Source organism: Bacillus rossius, chromosome 14, assembly GCF_032445375.1.
Source record: "Bacillus rossius redtenbacheri isolate Brsri chromosome 14, Brsri_v3, whole genome shotgun sequence".
Classification (NCBI taxonomy): domain Eukaryota; kingdom Metazoa; phylum Arthropoda; class Insecta; order Phasmatodea; family Bacillidae; genus Bacillus; species Bacillus rossius.
The window spans coordinates 42,474,509-42,491,363 of NC_086341.1; the positions used below are offsets into that span (position 1 = coordinate 42,474,509).

The 16,855-nt window shown below is 41.2% G+C and overlaps 1 protein-coding gene across 1 annotated transcript in view; it reads left to right on the forward strand.

Annotated features, from left to right (window-relative positions):
• Positions 1-16,855, forward strand: part of LOC134538787 (probable cytochrome P450 301a1, mitochondrial) — a 94,906-nt gene that overhangs the window by 28,158 nt on the left and 49,893 nt on the right. The window contains exons 5-9 of the mRNA XM_063380279.1: positions 2,216-2,372; positions 3,538-3,707; positions 6,307-6,385; positions 8,963-9,166; positions 10,273-10,379. Coding sequence (XP_063236349.1) covers positions 2,216-2,372; positions 3,538-3,707; positions 6,307-6,385; positions 8,963-9,166; positions 10,273-10,379 — 717 coding nt within the window. The remainder of the gene's footprint in view (positions 1-2,215; positions 2,373-3,537; positions 3,708-6,306; positions 6,386-8,962; positions 9,167-10,272; positions 10,380-16,855) is intronic.

Consider the following 16,855-nt stretch of genomic DNA (forward strand, 5'->3'; position numbering starts at 1 on the left):
TTTAATCGATCATATTTCAGCAAACATGTATTTGAATATTTGCAAAATACATAGTTTAAAGTTTAGACAGCAAGCTAGAAACAGTTTATTAAAGCAATACAAAATTTACAAACAGTTATAATTTTGACGTGACAATGTCTAATAAATCGATGAACGCCGGCTGCACGCACGAAAATGTGTTACGTTACATACATTGTCCCGTTACGCTGTGTCCCGTTACGCTCATTGTACGCTTGCGCCGCATCTATCTCTCTTCAACTCGATTGGAACAACCATCGATTTGACTTTTTCGAGGCACATTAAACTTGAAACACTCCCATTCGCTTCCTACTTTTCCTATCATCGTCCTATCCTTAACAGAATAACACAGATTGGAAGAAGTTAAAAGCAAACATGTATAAAAGTTATAGTTAAAATAATCTGTTCGTTAAAGTAATAAACATATTTGAATTACTGAGTGCAAAAAAAAAAAGTAAATTTATCAATTAAATTGTAGATTTCATTTCACTCCTTCTTTGTATCCATACAAAATAGTGATAATTCAATAAAAATGATTCAATGTTATTCATAAAAGTATGCAATCATTTCATCAATGTTTTGTTATGACGTTGTCACGTTAAACTATCGTCCGTAAGCCAACTTTACAGACAACCAATTTTTTTTTTTTTTTGCGCGGGCAGCGTCTCCCCGGCTGACTCCTAAATCACCCCCCTCCCCTTTTCCCGCCACAACGCACGTAGACACTCGTGTTCATCTCCCAGTCAAGACTCACACGAAGGAAAATTGTTCTACCACAAATCTACAGTTACCTACCTATTACTAAGGTAACCATAATAAAATATTAAGCTATAAAATAACTAACTAAAAATTAATATAATAAAATACTCTAAAATCAATTAAAACATACTAAATACAATATACATGACGCTAAATCTAAATGCATTCCGATCTTATCAACTTCACAATCATTTCCTTTAGCAATGTTTCCAAATAGTTCGCCAACTACAAAAAATAAATTATGAATTTTACATTTCAAAGTTAAAAATCTGAATTAACTATAGGCTACGGGTCAAAAATAAAGAATATAACCACAAGTGCAAGAAATACTAACGTAACTAAATAAAATATTTAAATTTCAGAACCAAGATGAAACTAGGATTGCCAAGATAATAAAGACAAAAAAACCTTGGACAGCAGTATATAATAGTGCATCCGGCGCCAAATCCAGGCTGTGGATTGTGGATTGTGGAAATCATCTTGGATTATATCACAGCAGTCATCTGAAATGATCTTGAACTTTGACCTTGACATCAACGGCCATCTTGGATTATGCCATTTTGTTTACCGCAATTTGATTTTCTAGATCTTATCGCCATTTTGAATTATGACATCACCATTGCAAATTAGTTACGGCCGCCGTTTTGAATGACCTCACTGGGTAAGTGCATTTTTAAAATAACATTTAATTAAAATTTGTTTAATTAGTTTTTTAGATATATCAATTTTTTCCAAATATTTATGATAATAATTACTGTTTTCCAAATGGCAGCCATAATGAAAATTAAATTATTCTATAATCCAAGATGGCGGCCATTACTAAATGTGCAACGATGACATCATACACACTTAAGATACCTAGCATAACGAAACATTCAACATTCCTAGAATCCAAGATGGCGACCATAAAAAATGTGCAACGGTGATGTATTAATTCAAAATTTCGGCATTTTTAAATTAAAATTTGATTAATGATTTCTTTTTATAAATTTTAAAAATGTTCCATTTTTTTCTGATAGTTATTACGTATTTTAAAGATAGCGGTAATAACGAAAACTTCAATGGTAATGTCAACATTCAAAAATGCGGCAATTTTTAAGAAAACAAAATGTCAGAAATCAAAATAGTGGAATCCAAGATGTCATATACAATATGGTGGATTCAAGATGAAAGATCCAAGATGACCACTGTGATATCACAATCCAAGATGGCGTCGACAATCCACAATCCACAGCCTGAAGCCTGGTGCCGGAGGAACTATTATGTACTACTTTGGACAGCAACACTTGTACAACATCTTGTGGCCACAATGAAGCTATTTCTCTCTCTCTCTCTCTCCCCCCCTCCTTTACAAAGAATGTTTGTAATCTGCACCTTGCTCGAGGAACCCACAGACGCATGCACGGAGTGGTCTGTAGCGGGGGCGCGTGTTGCGCAGCATCGCGGGCGGCCACGTGGAGGCGGCGCTGGAGCGGCTGGAGCGGCGAGGCGGCCACGCGGAGGCCTCGCTGCTGGAGAGACTGCTGGAGCGCGACCAGGACCCACGCGTCGCCGCCGTCCTCGCCGTCGACATGTTCCTGGTGGGCATCGACACGGTCAGTACCTCTCCCCTGGAGGTGATTATTCTTCCCCTGGAGGTGGTTCTTCTTCCCCTGGAGGCAATTCTTCTTCCCCTGGAGGGGATTGTTCTTCCCCCGGAGGTGATTCTTCTTCCTCTGGACATGAGTCTTCTTCCCCTGGAGGCGATTCTTCTTCCCCTGGAGGTGATTATTTTTTCTCTGGACATGATTCTTCTTCTCCTGAAGGCGATTATTCTTCCCCTAGAGGTGATTCTTCTTCCCCTGGACGTGATTCGTTTTCTTCTGAAGGCGATTCTTCTTCCCCTGGAGGTGATTGGATTTTAAATAAAAAAATATACAATGTAAATGTAAAAAAAAAGGGTCGGCATCTGGTATATGATAGCATACATAAAAATATTTTAAAAAAATTGTTGAAAACCGAAAAATAAATAACGTAAATGTAAACAAAACAAAGTGTGGCAACATGTACATGACAGCATACATAAAAATAAAATAAAAATTATAATACTATGGACAATGGTTATTTTTGCTTATAATATGTGGACAATTGTTGGTTTTTTTTTCCTTCTGAATCACCATACTTCACAGCCTTATATCGTACAGACCATGTGTTTTTTTTTTGCTTTAACTGTTGGTTAGATGCATGTCCGCAAGGGATCACCAAAGAATAGACCAACAATATATGCAGAAAATTGAATAATGTTTTGTACAATGGTTGTTATTGCCGAAAGCTATTCAATTGGAAGATTATATGTTACGCAGCCAGGCCCTTGAAACTAGGTTTCAAAGAGCAGTGTTCGGCCCTGAGGCCAGAAGTAGCTTAGCAGCTTCTCTCTCGCGCAGGGCAACCCTTAGGCTAATTAGACTGCAGCCTAGGGCGCGTTGATCTGGGGGGGGGGGGGGGAGGAGGAAGAGAGGGTCGCGCTGAACTCGTGTCTTCGCATGCATTATTAATCTAGCATCATTGCATCTACCCTACATATTTCAACTAGACCGAGACATAAAAACACTAAAACTAAATGCGCTTGTGAGCTGGAAAAGCTTGGGACTCCCTGATTTTAACACACACCTGGCGGGGGAGCGTCCTCACAATCAGCCCAGGGCTGTCTAACTCTTGATCAGTCGCTGAGCATCAAAGACGGGGACGCTGAAGGTGGCGGGTGGCTGGCGCATGTGGCAGACGTCGGCGGCGGCGGCCTCGGTGCTGTACCAGCTCAGCCTGCACCCGGAGCAGCAGCGGCGCCTGCACCAGGAGGTGTCCCGCGAGCTGGGTCCCGGGGACCCGCCCCTGACGGCCGCGGCGCTCGACCGCCTCGTCTACCTCAAAGCCTGCGTCAAGGAGACCCTGAGGTGCCGCTATCCCCTGCTGTCTCGACCACTCGCAAACAATCCTGAAACATTATCTCACAAGCGTTATCAATCAACCCTTACTTAGCATAGAAAAATATATGTATTGTGTTAATCAAAGTTATTAACCATGCATATTTTTAGTCATTTATTTTGTGATTTGTAGTGAAAATAACCTGAAAAAGCTTAAAAAAAAAAAAACAATATAATGACAGTTCTTTTTTTTTTATTTCCCCGGGGGAGGACACCCTGACACGTGGGGAAACTCCACAACCCCCTGACCCCGGTATACCTTGCCACCCCGGTATGCCTTGCAACCCCGGTATGCCTTGCCAGCCCGGTATGCCTTGACACCCCGGTATACCTTGCCATCCCGGTATGCCTTGACACCCCGGTATACCTTGCCACCCCGGTATGCCTTGACACCCCGGTATGCCTTGCCACCCCGGTATGCCTTGACACCCCGGTATACCTTGCCACCCCGGTATGCCTTGCCACCCCGGTATGCCTTGCCACCCCGGTATGCCTTGCCACCCCGGTATGCCTTGCCACCCCGGTATGCCTTGACACCCCGGTATACCTTGACACCCCGGTATACCTTGCCACCCCGGTATACCTTGACACCCCGGTATGCCTTGCCACCCCGGTATGCCTTGACACCCCGGTATGCCATGTCACCCCGGTATGCCTTGCCACCCAGGTTAAAAAGCTGAAATACGCCTTTGGTCATAACTGTATATTTGCATTAGGGGAGATTCGGCCCCCTGCTATCTTTGATTTTTGAAGTGAAACTTCTTTTCCCCGAGGGAGCTATCATTTTCGAGCGTTACGAAAATTCCGACCGAATTGGGGGAACAGTAAGGTGGGGGAACCGGTAGAGGAGGAGAGTGCGTCAGCGGCGACGCCACTCCAACACAATATGCACTAGCGGTCGAATGGGAAGACTGCAGGATTGGGAGGATACTTACTAGCGGAGCATGCCGTATGCTAGTTGTAACGGCCGGAAGGGGAGACGGCAGGGGAGAGGTAGAAATGACGCAGCAGCGATGCTACGGAATTCTCGTATGATGCTGCTTTTGTTTGTCTGCTCCTCAGTTTTCATATCGGGTAACGATTAACGCTACCATTTTATTTTATTTAGAGTACAACAATTTGTTTATTCGTGTGGGAAAAAATGATTTGTGCAATTAACTTTATAAGTATCATTAATTTTTATGTGAATAGTGTAATTGAAAATGTAAAAAAGTTGTATAGGTTAGCTTTATAAGTGTAATTTATTTTTGTTAAGTCAACAATACTGTGATATGAAATGTCAAAAGGACGTCCAGACTTGCGAGACAGACTTCATAAGTGTAATTTATGTTCGATTTTATTCAGCTGACGATTTTGATCTAGCATAATGCCTAAAAGTAATAAAAAGGCAGAAGTATATAAGAGGCGGGAGTAAATCGCCAAAAGAGGCTCCAAAAAGTGCCAGTGTACGGATGTGAGAATACAGGGCTCAGAAAAAGGGAATTTTTCTTATTTCAAATCAAACCCTCATCTTACTATTCTTAGTTATTATCTCTTTTTCAATAAAAATACTAATAATTTATTTCTATCTTTACCTAATAAGCAAGATGTTTCACTTCTGTCGAATGTGGTCTCTACCCACACATTATTTATTTTCATATTTTTTACTATAGTTCAAACTTTGAACTATTTATCACAATTTTTTTAAACTATTCAACAAAACAACTCCGATAAAAGGAAAAAAAAAATATTTTGCTGAAACCCAGTTATGAACCTGATTCTCGACCAGGAATTTTATTTAAATACTTCTCATCTTGTTAAAATTCATTAAACTGATATTACAATCGAGTTTCCCTTTGGTTTTGTGAACTTTGGTTCGCGTTATCCGCCACAGATGTCGGCAGCGTGGTCTCTCGTTTCCGTTCCACGCGACCTCCGTTCCAACCACGACATGACTACTTAGCAAATGCCGTATACAGTGAGCTCAGATGTCACACATAAAAAAACGGAAACATTGAAATTAATCTTCCCTGTTGCAAGGACCATTAAAATTAAACCCAAATTAAGATGATTTAATGCAATTTTTTTGGACATTCGCAATTTGCAGTTTTGCAGTTTTTGTCGTGGAAAAAAATTTAAAATAGAAATAAATAAAATTTCTGTGAATTTTTATTGTCATATTATTTATTTTAAGTTTAATAATTTTTCCATGACAAACAGTGCAAAACTGCAATGGCGTATGTCAGGGGCGCAACAACTAAATTTCCAAAGGGGGGGCAATATACCTTTTTATAAAGAATCATCGATCCCCCCTATTGAAGCGGGGGGTACGTGAAAATTTGTATTTCAAGGTGGAAAATGGTGCTATTTAAGCAGTTTTATTATCTAAAAATTGATTACACAGCATTTTCTTTGCCCCCGTTTGCCCCCACTTTAAGGTTTCAGAAGGGGGGGGGGCAAAATACCCTTGCCCCCCCTGTTGATGCGCCCCTGGCGTATGTCCAAAAAACACTGCATTAAATCAAAATTCTTTCGTTGCATGAATCATTCAAATAACGTACCAAATGAATATAACTAATTATGTCGGCAGGATGTACCCGGTGGTGATCGGCAACGGGCGCTGTCTGACCAGAGACTCGGTGATCGCCGGCTACAGGATCCCCAAAGGGGTGGGTATACCTTCTCTAAGGACACCAGTCCTGTGCCCGTGTGTCCTTTCCCAATTCTCTTTGTGTCCTGGCAGGCTCTCTACTGAGCCTGTGTTGGGAGACAGCGAAGCATCAGCAGCAAGCTGCGAGCAGGATCCAGAAACTTCGCCCAGTCTGCATGTTCAGAAACTGTTCCTTTTTTTTATGGTCACAGAGGAAACTAAAATGACAAATAATAGTAAACGTAACTAGTAATATTGGTTAACATTCGCACAGAACATATGAAAGCCATTTCTTTTTTTTTCAGTATTTTGTGAAAGAACACGTGTTTTTTTGGGAAATTAAAATTTAGTGTAACATTTTCTTAGTTATAATTTTTTTCTTCTTTTTATTCTTTATAATTTTTTATTTTAATAACTGCAATAGTTTTATAAAATGTAGTGGCTAATAACTAGGATATCAGCGCCATCCATTTACGTATCTTTTTTATTTAAATTTATACCTATGTTAGTATTTGTTTTTGTATTTGTTTTTTATATATTTTGTGCAGTAACAACTTTTTTTTTAACTACGGCCTTTGGCTGGCACTTAATTAAACAACGAAATAAATAACTCTTTAATTATCAATAAATATGGACCGAAAAAATTCGCGGGTTCAATGACCTCCAGGATGAACTCCATTAGTTCGACGTACATTCGGTCAAATGCCACCCACTCATTGGCTGCTGTCTTGTGAGACGTTCCAGCGTTGCAGCCTGTGATTCGATAAAGCTTTGGTGGGGTGTTTCTCATTGGCCCAGAGTCATCCAGGTGAGTTGTGAGCCAATAGCAGAGGCAGCAATGAGGTATAACGATTTGTATTTTAGCCTATCGCGAAATGAATTCGCGAATTTTTCCGGTCTCTATCAATAAATATTATTTCCAGCTGTTTATCCAACCACATGTTTGGCAAGTGTTGTACTGAGGACAGAAGGTTGCCAGTCATGTTCAAGCGCGTGGGTGGAGCAGGAAGAACCAGCGCACTCCAATATCGCCACGTCAGCATGACACTTCCTTCGACACTTCCAAAACCACTTCCCCCCCCCCCCAACCCACTTTCCAAATCATCTGAGGAGACGTCTCTGCTGGTCTCAAGTGGATGATTAATGAATGAGACGCGCCGTGAAGACTGGTCACACAAACAAGCACTTTCTGTACTTTCACAAAAGTTTCCTTTTGTAATACAGTAGAATCCCGCTAATCCGAACTAATTGGGACCGAACCCTGTTCGGATTAGCGAAAATTCGGATTAGGCGGAATTTTGTCATATAATGCCAAATATTGTCTTTTTGAGGCGTATTTAGTGTCTGATATATCAAATATGTAAGGAAGGTCAGACGAAAAATGCACCTTTATTATTTAGCATATATATTTAGTGTCATATAATATTTTTAATTACTCACATAGATAGATAGATAAATAAATAAATTATAAGTTTCTTATGTACATATTAATAAACGTACAATATTACTTGAAAAAAAACTTGTTTTTCTTTACTTTTCTTAGTTATTAAATGAAATAAAAATTTTTTTTTGTCCTAGCCCTGTTCGGATTAGGCGGATTTTCGGATTAGCGGGGTGCGGATTAGCGGGACTCTACTGTACCACAAGGAAAGATACTGTAACTTTGTAAACACATTGATAGGGACCGGAAAAATTCGCGGGTTCAATGACCTCTAGGATGAACTTTATAGTTCTACGTACACTCTGTCAAATGTCACCCACTCATTGGCTGCTGTCTTGCGAAGATGTCCCAACGTAGCAGCCTGTGATTCCGACACAGCTTCGGTCGAGTGTTTCTCACTGGCCCAGAGTCATCCAGGTGAGTTGTGAGCCAATAGCAGAGGCAGCACTGAGGTATAACTATTTGAATTTCAGGCTGTCGTGAAATGAATCCGCGAATTTTCGCGCATTCATTTAGTCGCAAGCTAGAATGCAAACCTCCACACCGTCGCACTGTGTTCATGATTGGACCGCAGTTATCTGGACACGCCCCTCTACGACCGTGAGCCAACGATGTCCAGCTAGGAGAGAAGTAAGCGAATCAGGTAGTGCCGAAAACAAGGAAAAAAAAAATGTTCTCGCTAAGAAATCAACCAATGGGAAAGTAAACATGGGTCGAGCACACATATAACTTTGAATTATTCTATCCTGAGGCCAGATGAATCCGCGAAATTTCCGGGACTCTACTTATAACTAGAGACACCTGTATTTCGCGATTTCATTTCATGTCAAGGTATTTCACAAAACACTGTAGCTTTTTCTAAGAGTCATGGCAAATTGTGAGGGTGCAGGCAGTACGGTGACCACATTCTCATTGGCCCCGTCAAGAGCGGGACGACACCTCTCACCGACCTCAGCCAATAACCACACGAGAAAAGCTACAGTGTTTTGTGAAATACCTTGACACGAAATGTATTCGCGAAATACAGGTGTCCCTACTTATAACATATTTCTTGGCAAGTGGTTTCCGAAGGAATGTGTTGTGAATGTACAGTGTGCATGGAGGAGCTGTGTTGTCGTGCTGGAGACAGGGCGCCGCGGCGGCCGCGCGCCGCAGACGCACGTGGTGTTCCAGCACCTGGTGATGAGCGGGCTGGAGAGCCACTTCCCGGAGGCGGGCAGCTTCCGGCCGGAGCGCTGGCTGGCCCCCGGAGCCCGCCCCCGGCCCAGCCCCTTCGCGGCGCTGCCCTTCGGCTTCGGCCGCCGCATGTGCGTGGGCCGCCGCTTCGCGCAGCTCGAGATACACGCGCTCGTCGCCAAGGTGCGCGTCCGCTCCTCCCGGGGACAACACGGCACTACCATTTCAAGGCCGAAATACTTTTGAATTTTTATTTTTCTCTAACCTACCTTAAGGGGCCCCCGCCTACCTGGTCACACACACACGGTGCGCAGAGCTTCAGGAAAAACAACGCGATTTCAAAACTACTCAACACATCCGAGTGGGGTATGTTTTCGAAAAGCATTTAAGAGTTCGCTGAGGCCCGAAAAGTACTTTTGATTTCGGATCATGTTTTTAAACTGTACCTATTTCCAGAAGAGTTAAAACGGCTGAAACGCATGTTTTCAGAGTAATTTTTTAGGTGTAAAACAAGTGGTACAGATTCTTGAAAGCCCTTAAGGGACTTGCATTACACCTTTATCTTCATTTACCCGTAATATAAAAATACGGTCACCGCTCAAATTTCACAGTTATCCATTGACGACGAGAAGGCTGCGCGCCAGTTCAGAGCCTAGTGCTTAGGGGCGATACCGCGCTAGAAATACCATCGAGCGTCGCGCTTATCATCCCGCCTCACTGACACACATACACCCCTGACGAGGCGGGCCCCTTAAAGCTATGAGTGTGCGGCAGGGGTATGGGTTGGGAAGACTCTTAAGTGCGTCCCAGGCCGAAGCCTATACGCTATATTCGTGCAGGGTGTTCGCCATTCAAAAGATGTAGCATGCATCATGTGCTAGGAGGGGATTGGCCAGCCATGGCAACGATTTAGCCATGTCTAATATCCTTCGCTGACTATTATAGAATAAAACTAGATAAGTTGGGCCCAGGTAAAAACCTGCATAGACACAGGGGAAACCCCTGGGCTCTTTTCATGCGGGGTGCAAATATCATGAATTAGGCGTGCAGGTTGGTGATAGGTAACAGAAGGATGGATCTGGAAGAAGAGTTGGACAGAGTAGAAATAGACTAATAAGCAAAAGGGCGGGAGCTTGGACATTTTTGTCCGCATTGGGTTTGGGAGGTTGGTACTGGTTTGTTTCGGGGGCGACTTTGTCGTTTCCCGCCAGGCTGCCAGCAAGCCTATTACAAAAAAATCGTTAACAGTGTACCTACGTAAAAGTTGTGCACTTTTTTTTTTTTTGCAGATGGTGCAAGCCTTCCGTTTGGAGTACCACCACCGGCCCCTCGAGTACAGGGTGCACCCCATGTACACCCCTGACGGCCCGCTGAGACTGCGCCTGGTGCCCCGGCAGTGACACCCCTGGCGGAGTCAAGTGCACATTCCTGCCTGAATAACCACAGCAGCATTTTCTTACTATGCAGTACTTCATTCACAGAAACAATGTGTACATTTTTAAAATTGATTGTTTTAATCTGCACGAAAGTCAGGCATAGCTGAGTCATGTAAATGTATGATTAATTATTTATTGATATTGCAATTAAAAACTTCAGGCTCATAAAAGTCGTTATGAAACAAAACCATTGAATATACTAATGTACATATTAGCCAAACATCAGCCGTCTTACATAACAAGCCATTAAAATAAATATATGACTGTTAGTGTGTAACATATGTATATTATTTCATAATTGCCACTTTATAAACTTTTTATGTACAAAAGTAAATGCATTTTGTTTATTACCTATATTACTGTTATGTTGATAGAATTTTTTTGTTTTCTAAGATACATTATACATGTTTCATTGTGTATGGAGACTTTTTTCTTGTTCAAGTTTGTCTATTATAAAAAAATTATAAATTTTTTTTCTTGTTATGACTGTTTTAATTCATAACAAAATAAGATAGTCTCCTCCTCCTCCTACCTAGAAAGTTGGTCATTAAACTAGTGTGAATCTTACAGAAAGTGGAACATGAACAACAGTTAATGGAAGTAGGTTACAAAAAATAATTTTAAGAATTTAATTCCTCATCGACTGATCACTACTATATATGAGATATACTGCTATATAAGAGATAAGAAATTTGAAACTTGCAACCTACATTTTACGCGCGCGTGTATTTCACTCGCCTTAAACTGGCTACTTGGTTGATTCTCGTATAATACAGACCCTAGATACCAGACAACTCAGTATCATAGCTAAGGCAGCCTTCAGTTGAGGTGCTAGATGCAAATCAGTGATCCCTGACATTTAGCCTTGACCCTTGACCTTCACATACCGTGTGAAGTTCATCCACCCGATTACATTTTACATTAAAGTACCAATATAGGCTTGGTAGTTACATTTCATTATTTATCAGCTATATCAAATTATCATGCAATTTTTAAACAACTATAACATATAATCAAATTTAAAATATTATTAATATTTGTTGCAAACCAACTTAGTGTATATTTTACATGAGAGTGCAAGGAAAATATTGAATATTGAAGGGCCTCAATGATCACGTCACACAACGCTGCAGTGGCAGGTGTTAAATTTGACTAAATCAAAAGTATTTCTTTCAATATGACACTTGCAAAGCATTACATGTTTTTTTTTACAAACACATAAATATTTCCATTAATTTGTTTTCAAACGCCACTGACAGATCAATAGTGACAGAACTGTCAGAGTCGAGGCATGTGGAATGACACAGACATCCGTCACGAAAAGCCCTGTATCAGAACTGCCCCTCCCCCTCCACAAATCAATCACCCTAGCTCAGGGGTCTGTTAACGTTAGAGTGAGATGAGCCAAATATTAAGTAAAAAAATTCTTAAGTTTTTTTTTTTTTCGTAGAGCCGCAACATGTATTTTCTCCGTATCTACATTGACTTTTAAGACAGTAAAAAATGAGACAAAATCAAAATATTTTATTCACAAATTCAACATAAAAACTTAAAAAAAAATAAAGGCTATGTAGAGGGAATAAACACGTAAATGTAAAAAACAATATGGAGGTCATTAATAGAGCTCTCCTTATTAAAATTATTTAACAAAGTTAAAAGCGGCAGGTAGAGGACATGAATTGTGGTTGCGGGGGAGCTGAATTGTTGCCCCTTGGAAGGGCAGCCCTTCAGGATTTTTCTGACAGTAGTGTTTTTGAAAGGCTGTCTGAATTTTTGCCCCTTGGATGGGCAGCCCTTCAGGATTTTTCTGACAGTAGTGTTTTTGAAATGTTGTCTGAATTGTTGCCCCTTGGAAGGGCAGCCCTTCAGGATTTTTCTGACAGTAGTGTTTTTGAAATGTTGTCTGAATTGTTGCCCCTTGGATGGGCAGCCCTTGAGGATTTTTCTGACAGTGGTTAGTTTAGTTTAGGTCAGGGCCGGTGCAAGGTAAATTGGCGCCCTAGGCGAAAAACTTAAATGAACCCCCCCCCCCCACCACCCCGCAGGACACCACAAAAAAAATTTTCCTTGCCTCAAAATACATCACGTAAGATTTTGTCAACAATAAAATGTAAGCAGGCTTGTTTCTTTTTTACTTTTTTACTTATTACAAATCATAAACAGGTCACCGTGGACTTTAAATAATTACTTTTATCAATATAAACATTCCAAACTGTTACAAAAATCAATTTTTCTCTAGTTTCAATAATCAAACATATTATATGCGCCGCCCCCAGCTACTTGGCGCCCTAGGCGGTTGCCTAGTTCGCCTGTACGGACGCGCCGGCCCTGGTTTAAGTCAGGTCAGGTTAGTTTAGGTTAGGTCAGGTCACTTTACAAACTAACCACTGTCAGGAAAATCCTGAAGGGCTGCCCATCCAAGGGGCAGCATTCCAGTCGCCCCGTGGTTGCTCCGTGGTTGCTCCGTGGCAGCGCAGAGGGCGTAGAGCCTGGCTCAGAATTGCGACACAGAGTGGAGTTGCACAGCGGGACCAGGCTCTGGACTGTCTCCCAGGAGACTGATTCCTGTGTCCCGCGGTTCCCTGAACCAGGGCCGCTACTAGCAGGGGGGGGGGGGGCGGCAAGCGGGGCATACGCCCCGGGCGCAAAGCTGTGGAGGCGCCGAAATCGCCGGCTTGCATTGTAATTCCTTCCTACTACAACTGGTAACTGGTAAAATTTTTTTTAACTTGTATGCCAGGAATGTCTAACCTGATTTACAATATAACGTTTCAACATAGCACCATTTTCCCGTGGGAGGGCAACCCGGACCCCCCCGCTTTATCGGCGTGGTACGTGCAAAAAAAGAGGGGGGGGGGGGGACGGCGCATGAATCCATTTATGCCCCGGGTGCCAGAGACCCTAGTTGCGGCCCTGCCTTGAACCCACGCCAGCTCCTGACTTCAGGCCACGCCCCACAGTTGCCTGACTTGCTGTGTGGCCTCTCGACTCGTCGACTGAACTAGAGCCGTTACGACGTGGTGACAGGAATATAACATGAACTGATTACTAGGGACATCAACTACACATTAAAAGCTACTTAGGTAACAATAAGATGATAATAGCCTCCTAATCGTACCACGTTGTCATGTAGTATTTAACTGTCCCTCAGTGGGTGCATGTTGGTTGTGGTTAGCGGCTACCCGTAGCCTATGTGGTGCCTACCGTTATGCAGTGCCCAACTGATGTATGTCTTGGATTGATGTTATATCTGTTTTGTGTTGTGCATGTTCTAAAAGTATCCATACTGTTGGCAGGAATGTTTCAAACCAATAAATAAATATAGAAATTCTAGGAATGTGTGTTTTTCAAAGTCTCTTCCTCTCTTGCCCACTATACCAAGTATACACAGCTAGCTACTTTGCTATCTTTCAAGATCTTACTACTCAGCAATACAAAACCCCTAACATTATAGTATCGTAGTGTTTGCTTACTGAGCTGTTGATTGGAACGATGAAAAAAACAAAATAAATCCAAATTCTTTTTGTGATAAAAATATTTAAGTTTTATAAGAAACTTACATTGAATACTGAGATATAACATGAAACATGAAAACGACAAGATATAGTGACACCATATTTCATTATATGTAGTTCAAAATTCGAAACAAACTTTATTTTACTCAAGCCTTCTAGATGTACTAACTGGCGAGAATATTGTATTTGTAGATGATTACAAGTGAATATATGTGCAACGAATTCGCTACAAAAATATAAATAAAAGATAAACAAAAATTTAATTTAGTTTTTAAAATTCACTTCGATTATCACATAGATCCTGCATCTTAACTAGTACTTAACTAGTTGTGCTCTAAATTGGAGATAGGGGAGTTATATGACATCATTTGCTGCCAGGGCTGGCCAATCCCCGGACAAAGAGCACGTAGATACGCATGATACACTTTCTGGATTGACATGAATCCCAGCGTGATTGTGCATAAAGTATTCGGAATGGAACCATGAACCCCTCAAGGGTGGGGCAGGGTGGACCCCTGGATCCATGGCCCAGTCCTGTTTATTTTTAAATGTTTAACTATTATAATTTTTTTACAAACTAGAAAAAAATATATTGAATATTTTATTAATAAAGCTTAGTTTGGACTTATAAAAAATAGCAACCATAATTATACCTTCTATTATCAGGTTAAAAAAAAAAAAAAACAGTCTGAAAAAGAGTGTAGGTCAGAAAAATAACCATTCAATTATAATGTAGCACGTGACAGGAAAATTTCTGGGAGGGTTGGGGAGGGGGTCCCTTCTCCGATCCTGGGTCCAGGGCCCGTAATCGAATGTGGGGGCCATGACTCTAGATTTGAGACAGGGGAGTTAGACATGGCATCAATTACTGCCAGGGCTGGTCAATCCCCGGAAAAAGCACATGCATACACATGATACACTTTCTGAGTAATTGGCTGAATCGCAGCGTGATTATGCACAAAGACTTCGGCCTGGAACGCACCTAGAGTCTTGCCTGACCCAGCAAGCTACACTCGATTTTGGCGGATGTCCGCGAGCAGCAGCGATGCCCGACCGTTGGGGAAAGGTGGTGGTGGTGAAAGCTGGTAGAGGGGAGGAGGGTGCTCACGTGACACGGTGGAGGGGTGGTGGGAGTTCCCCGCGCACCAGTGTTGCCAGACACAGCAGTCCAGCCGAGACGCCGCGCAGCTCGGAGTGGAGTGAAGCCAGCAAGTCTCTCAGCAGCGCCTTCAGTACAGGGTGTCCACAGTCAGTACTTTCCTACTAGATTTAGTACTTTTATAAGTTTTTTTTTAGTGGTCTAGTACATTTACGCTCAGATCTAGTACTATTTTTTCTTTAATATAAGTTTTATTATTAAGCGTAATTATTTTTAAAAACTATGGAATTTATGTGTGTGTCGTGTGATATTTAAGTTAGAGCATTGCAATTTCATTTTAACTTCCTAAATTGTTAAAACCATAACAAATTATAATTTAGTACTTTTTTTTTCAAATATAGTACTTTTTTCTCGCCTAAGTTGGTACGAAATATTTTTTCCTTGTGGAAACCCTGCTTCAGTACCGGCTCTGCCTCTCGCACCAGGTCGGAACCTCTTCTCTCCGCTTATACCTACCACGGTTTGTTTATTAGATTACGTATTGAATAGAGATAGCTGTAGAAGCATAGAACCCCGTTTATACCTACCACGGTTTGTTTATTAGATTACGTATTGAATAGAGATAGCTGTAGAAGCATAGAACCCCGTTTATACCTACCACGGTTTGTTTATTAGATTACGTATTGAATAGAGATAGCTGTAGAAGCATAGAACCCCGTTTATACCTACCACGGTTTGTTTATTAGATTACGTGTTGAATAGAGATAGCTGTAGAAGCATAGAACCCCGTTTATACCTACCACGGTTTGTTTATTAGATTACGTATTGAATTGAGATAGCTGTAGAAGCATAGAACCCCGTTTATACCTACCACGGTTTGTTTATTAGATTACGTATTGAATAGAGATAGCTGTAGAAGCATAGAACCCCGCTTATACCTACCACGGTTTGTTTATTAGATTACGTATTGAATAGAGATAGCTGTAGAAGCATAGAACCCCGCTTATACCTACCACGGTTTGTTTATTAGATTACGTATTGAATAGAGATAGCTGTAGAAGCATAGAACCCCGTTTATACCTACCACGGTTTGTTTATTAGATTACGTATTGAATAGAGATAGCTGTAGAAGCATAGAACCCCGCTTATACCTACCACGGTTTGTTTATTAGATTACGTATTGAATAGAGATAGCTGTAGAAGCATAGAACCCCGTTTATACCTACCACGGTTTGTTTATTAGATTACGTATTGAATAGAGATAGCTGTAGAAGCATAGAACCCCGTTTATACCTACCACGTTTTGTTTATTAGATTACGTATTGAATAGAGATAGCTGTAGAAGCATAGAACCCCGCTTATACCTACCACGGTTTGTTTATTAGATTACGTATTGAATAGAGATAGCTGTAGAAGCATAGAACCCCGTTTATACCTACCACGGTTTGTTTATTAGATTACGTATTGAATTGAGATAGCTGTAGAAGCATAGAACCCCGTTTATACCTACCACGGTTTGTTTATTAGATTACGTATTGAATAGAGATAGCTGTAGAAGCATAGAACCCCGTTTATACCTACCACGGTTTGTTTATTAGATTACGTATTGAATAGAGATAGCTGTAGAAGCATAGAACCCCGTTTATACCTACCACGTTTTGTTTATTAGATTACGTATTGAATTGAGATAGCTGTAGAAGCATAGAACCCCGTTTATACCTACCACGTTTTGTTTATTAGATTACGTATTGAATAGAGATAGCTGTAGAAGCATAGAACCCCGCTTATACCTACCACGGTTTGTTTATTAGATTACGTATTG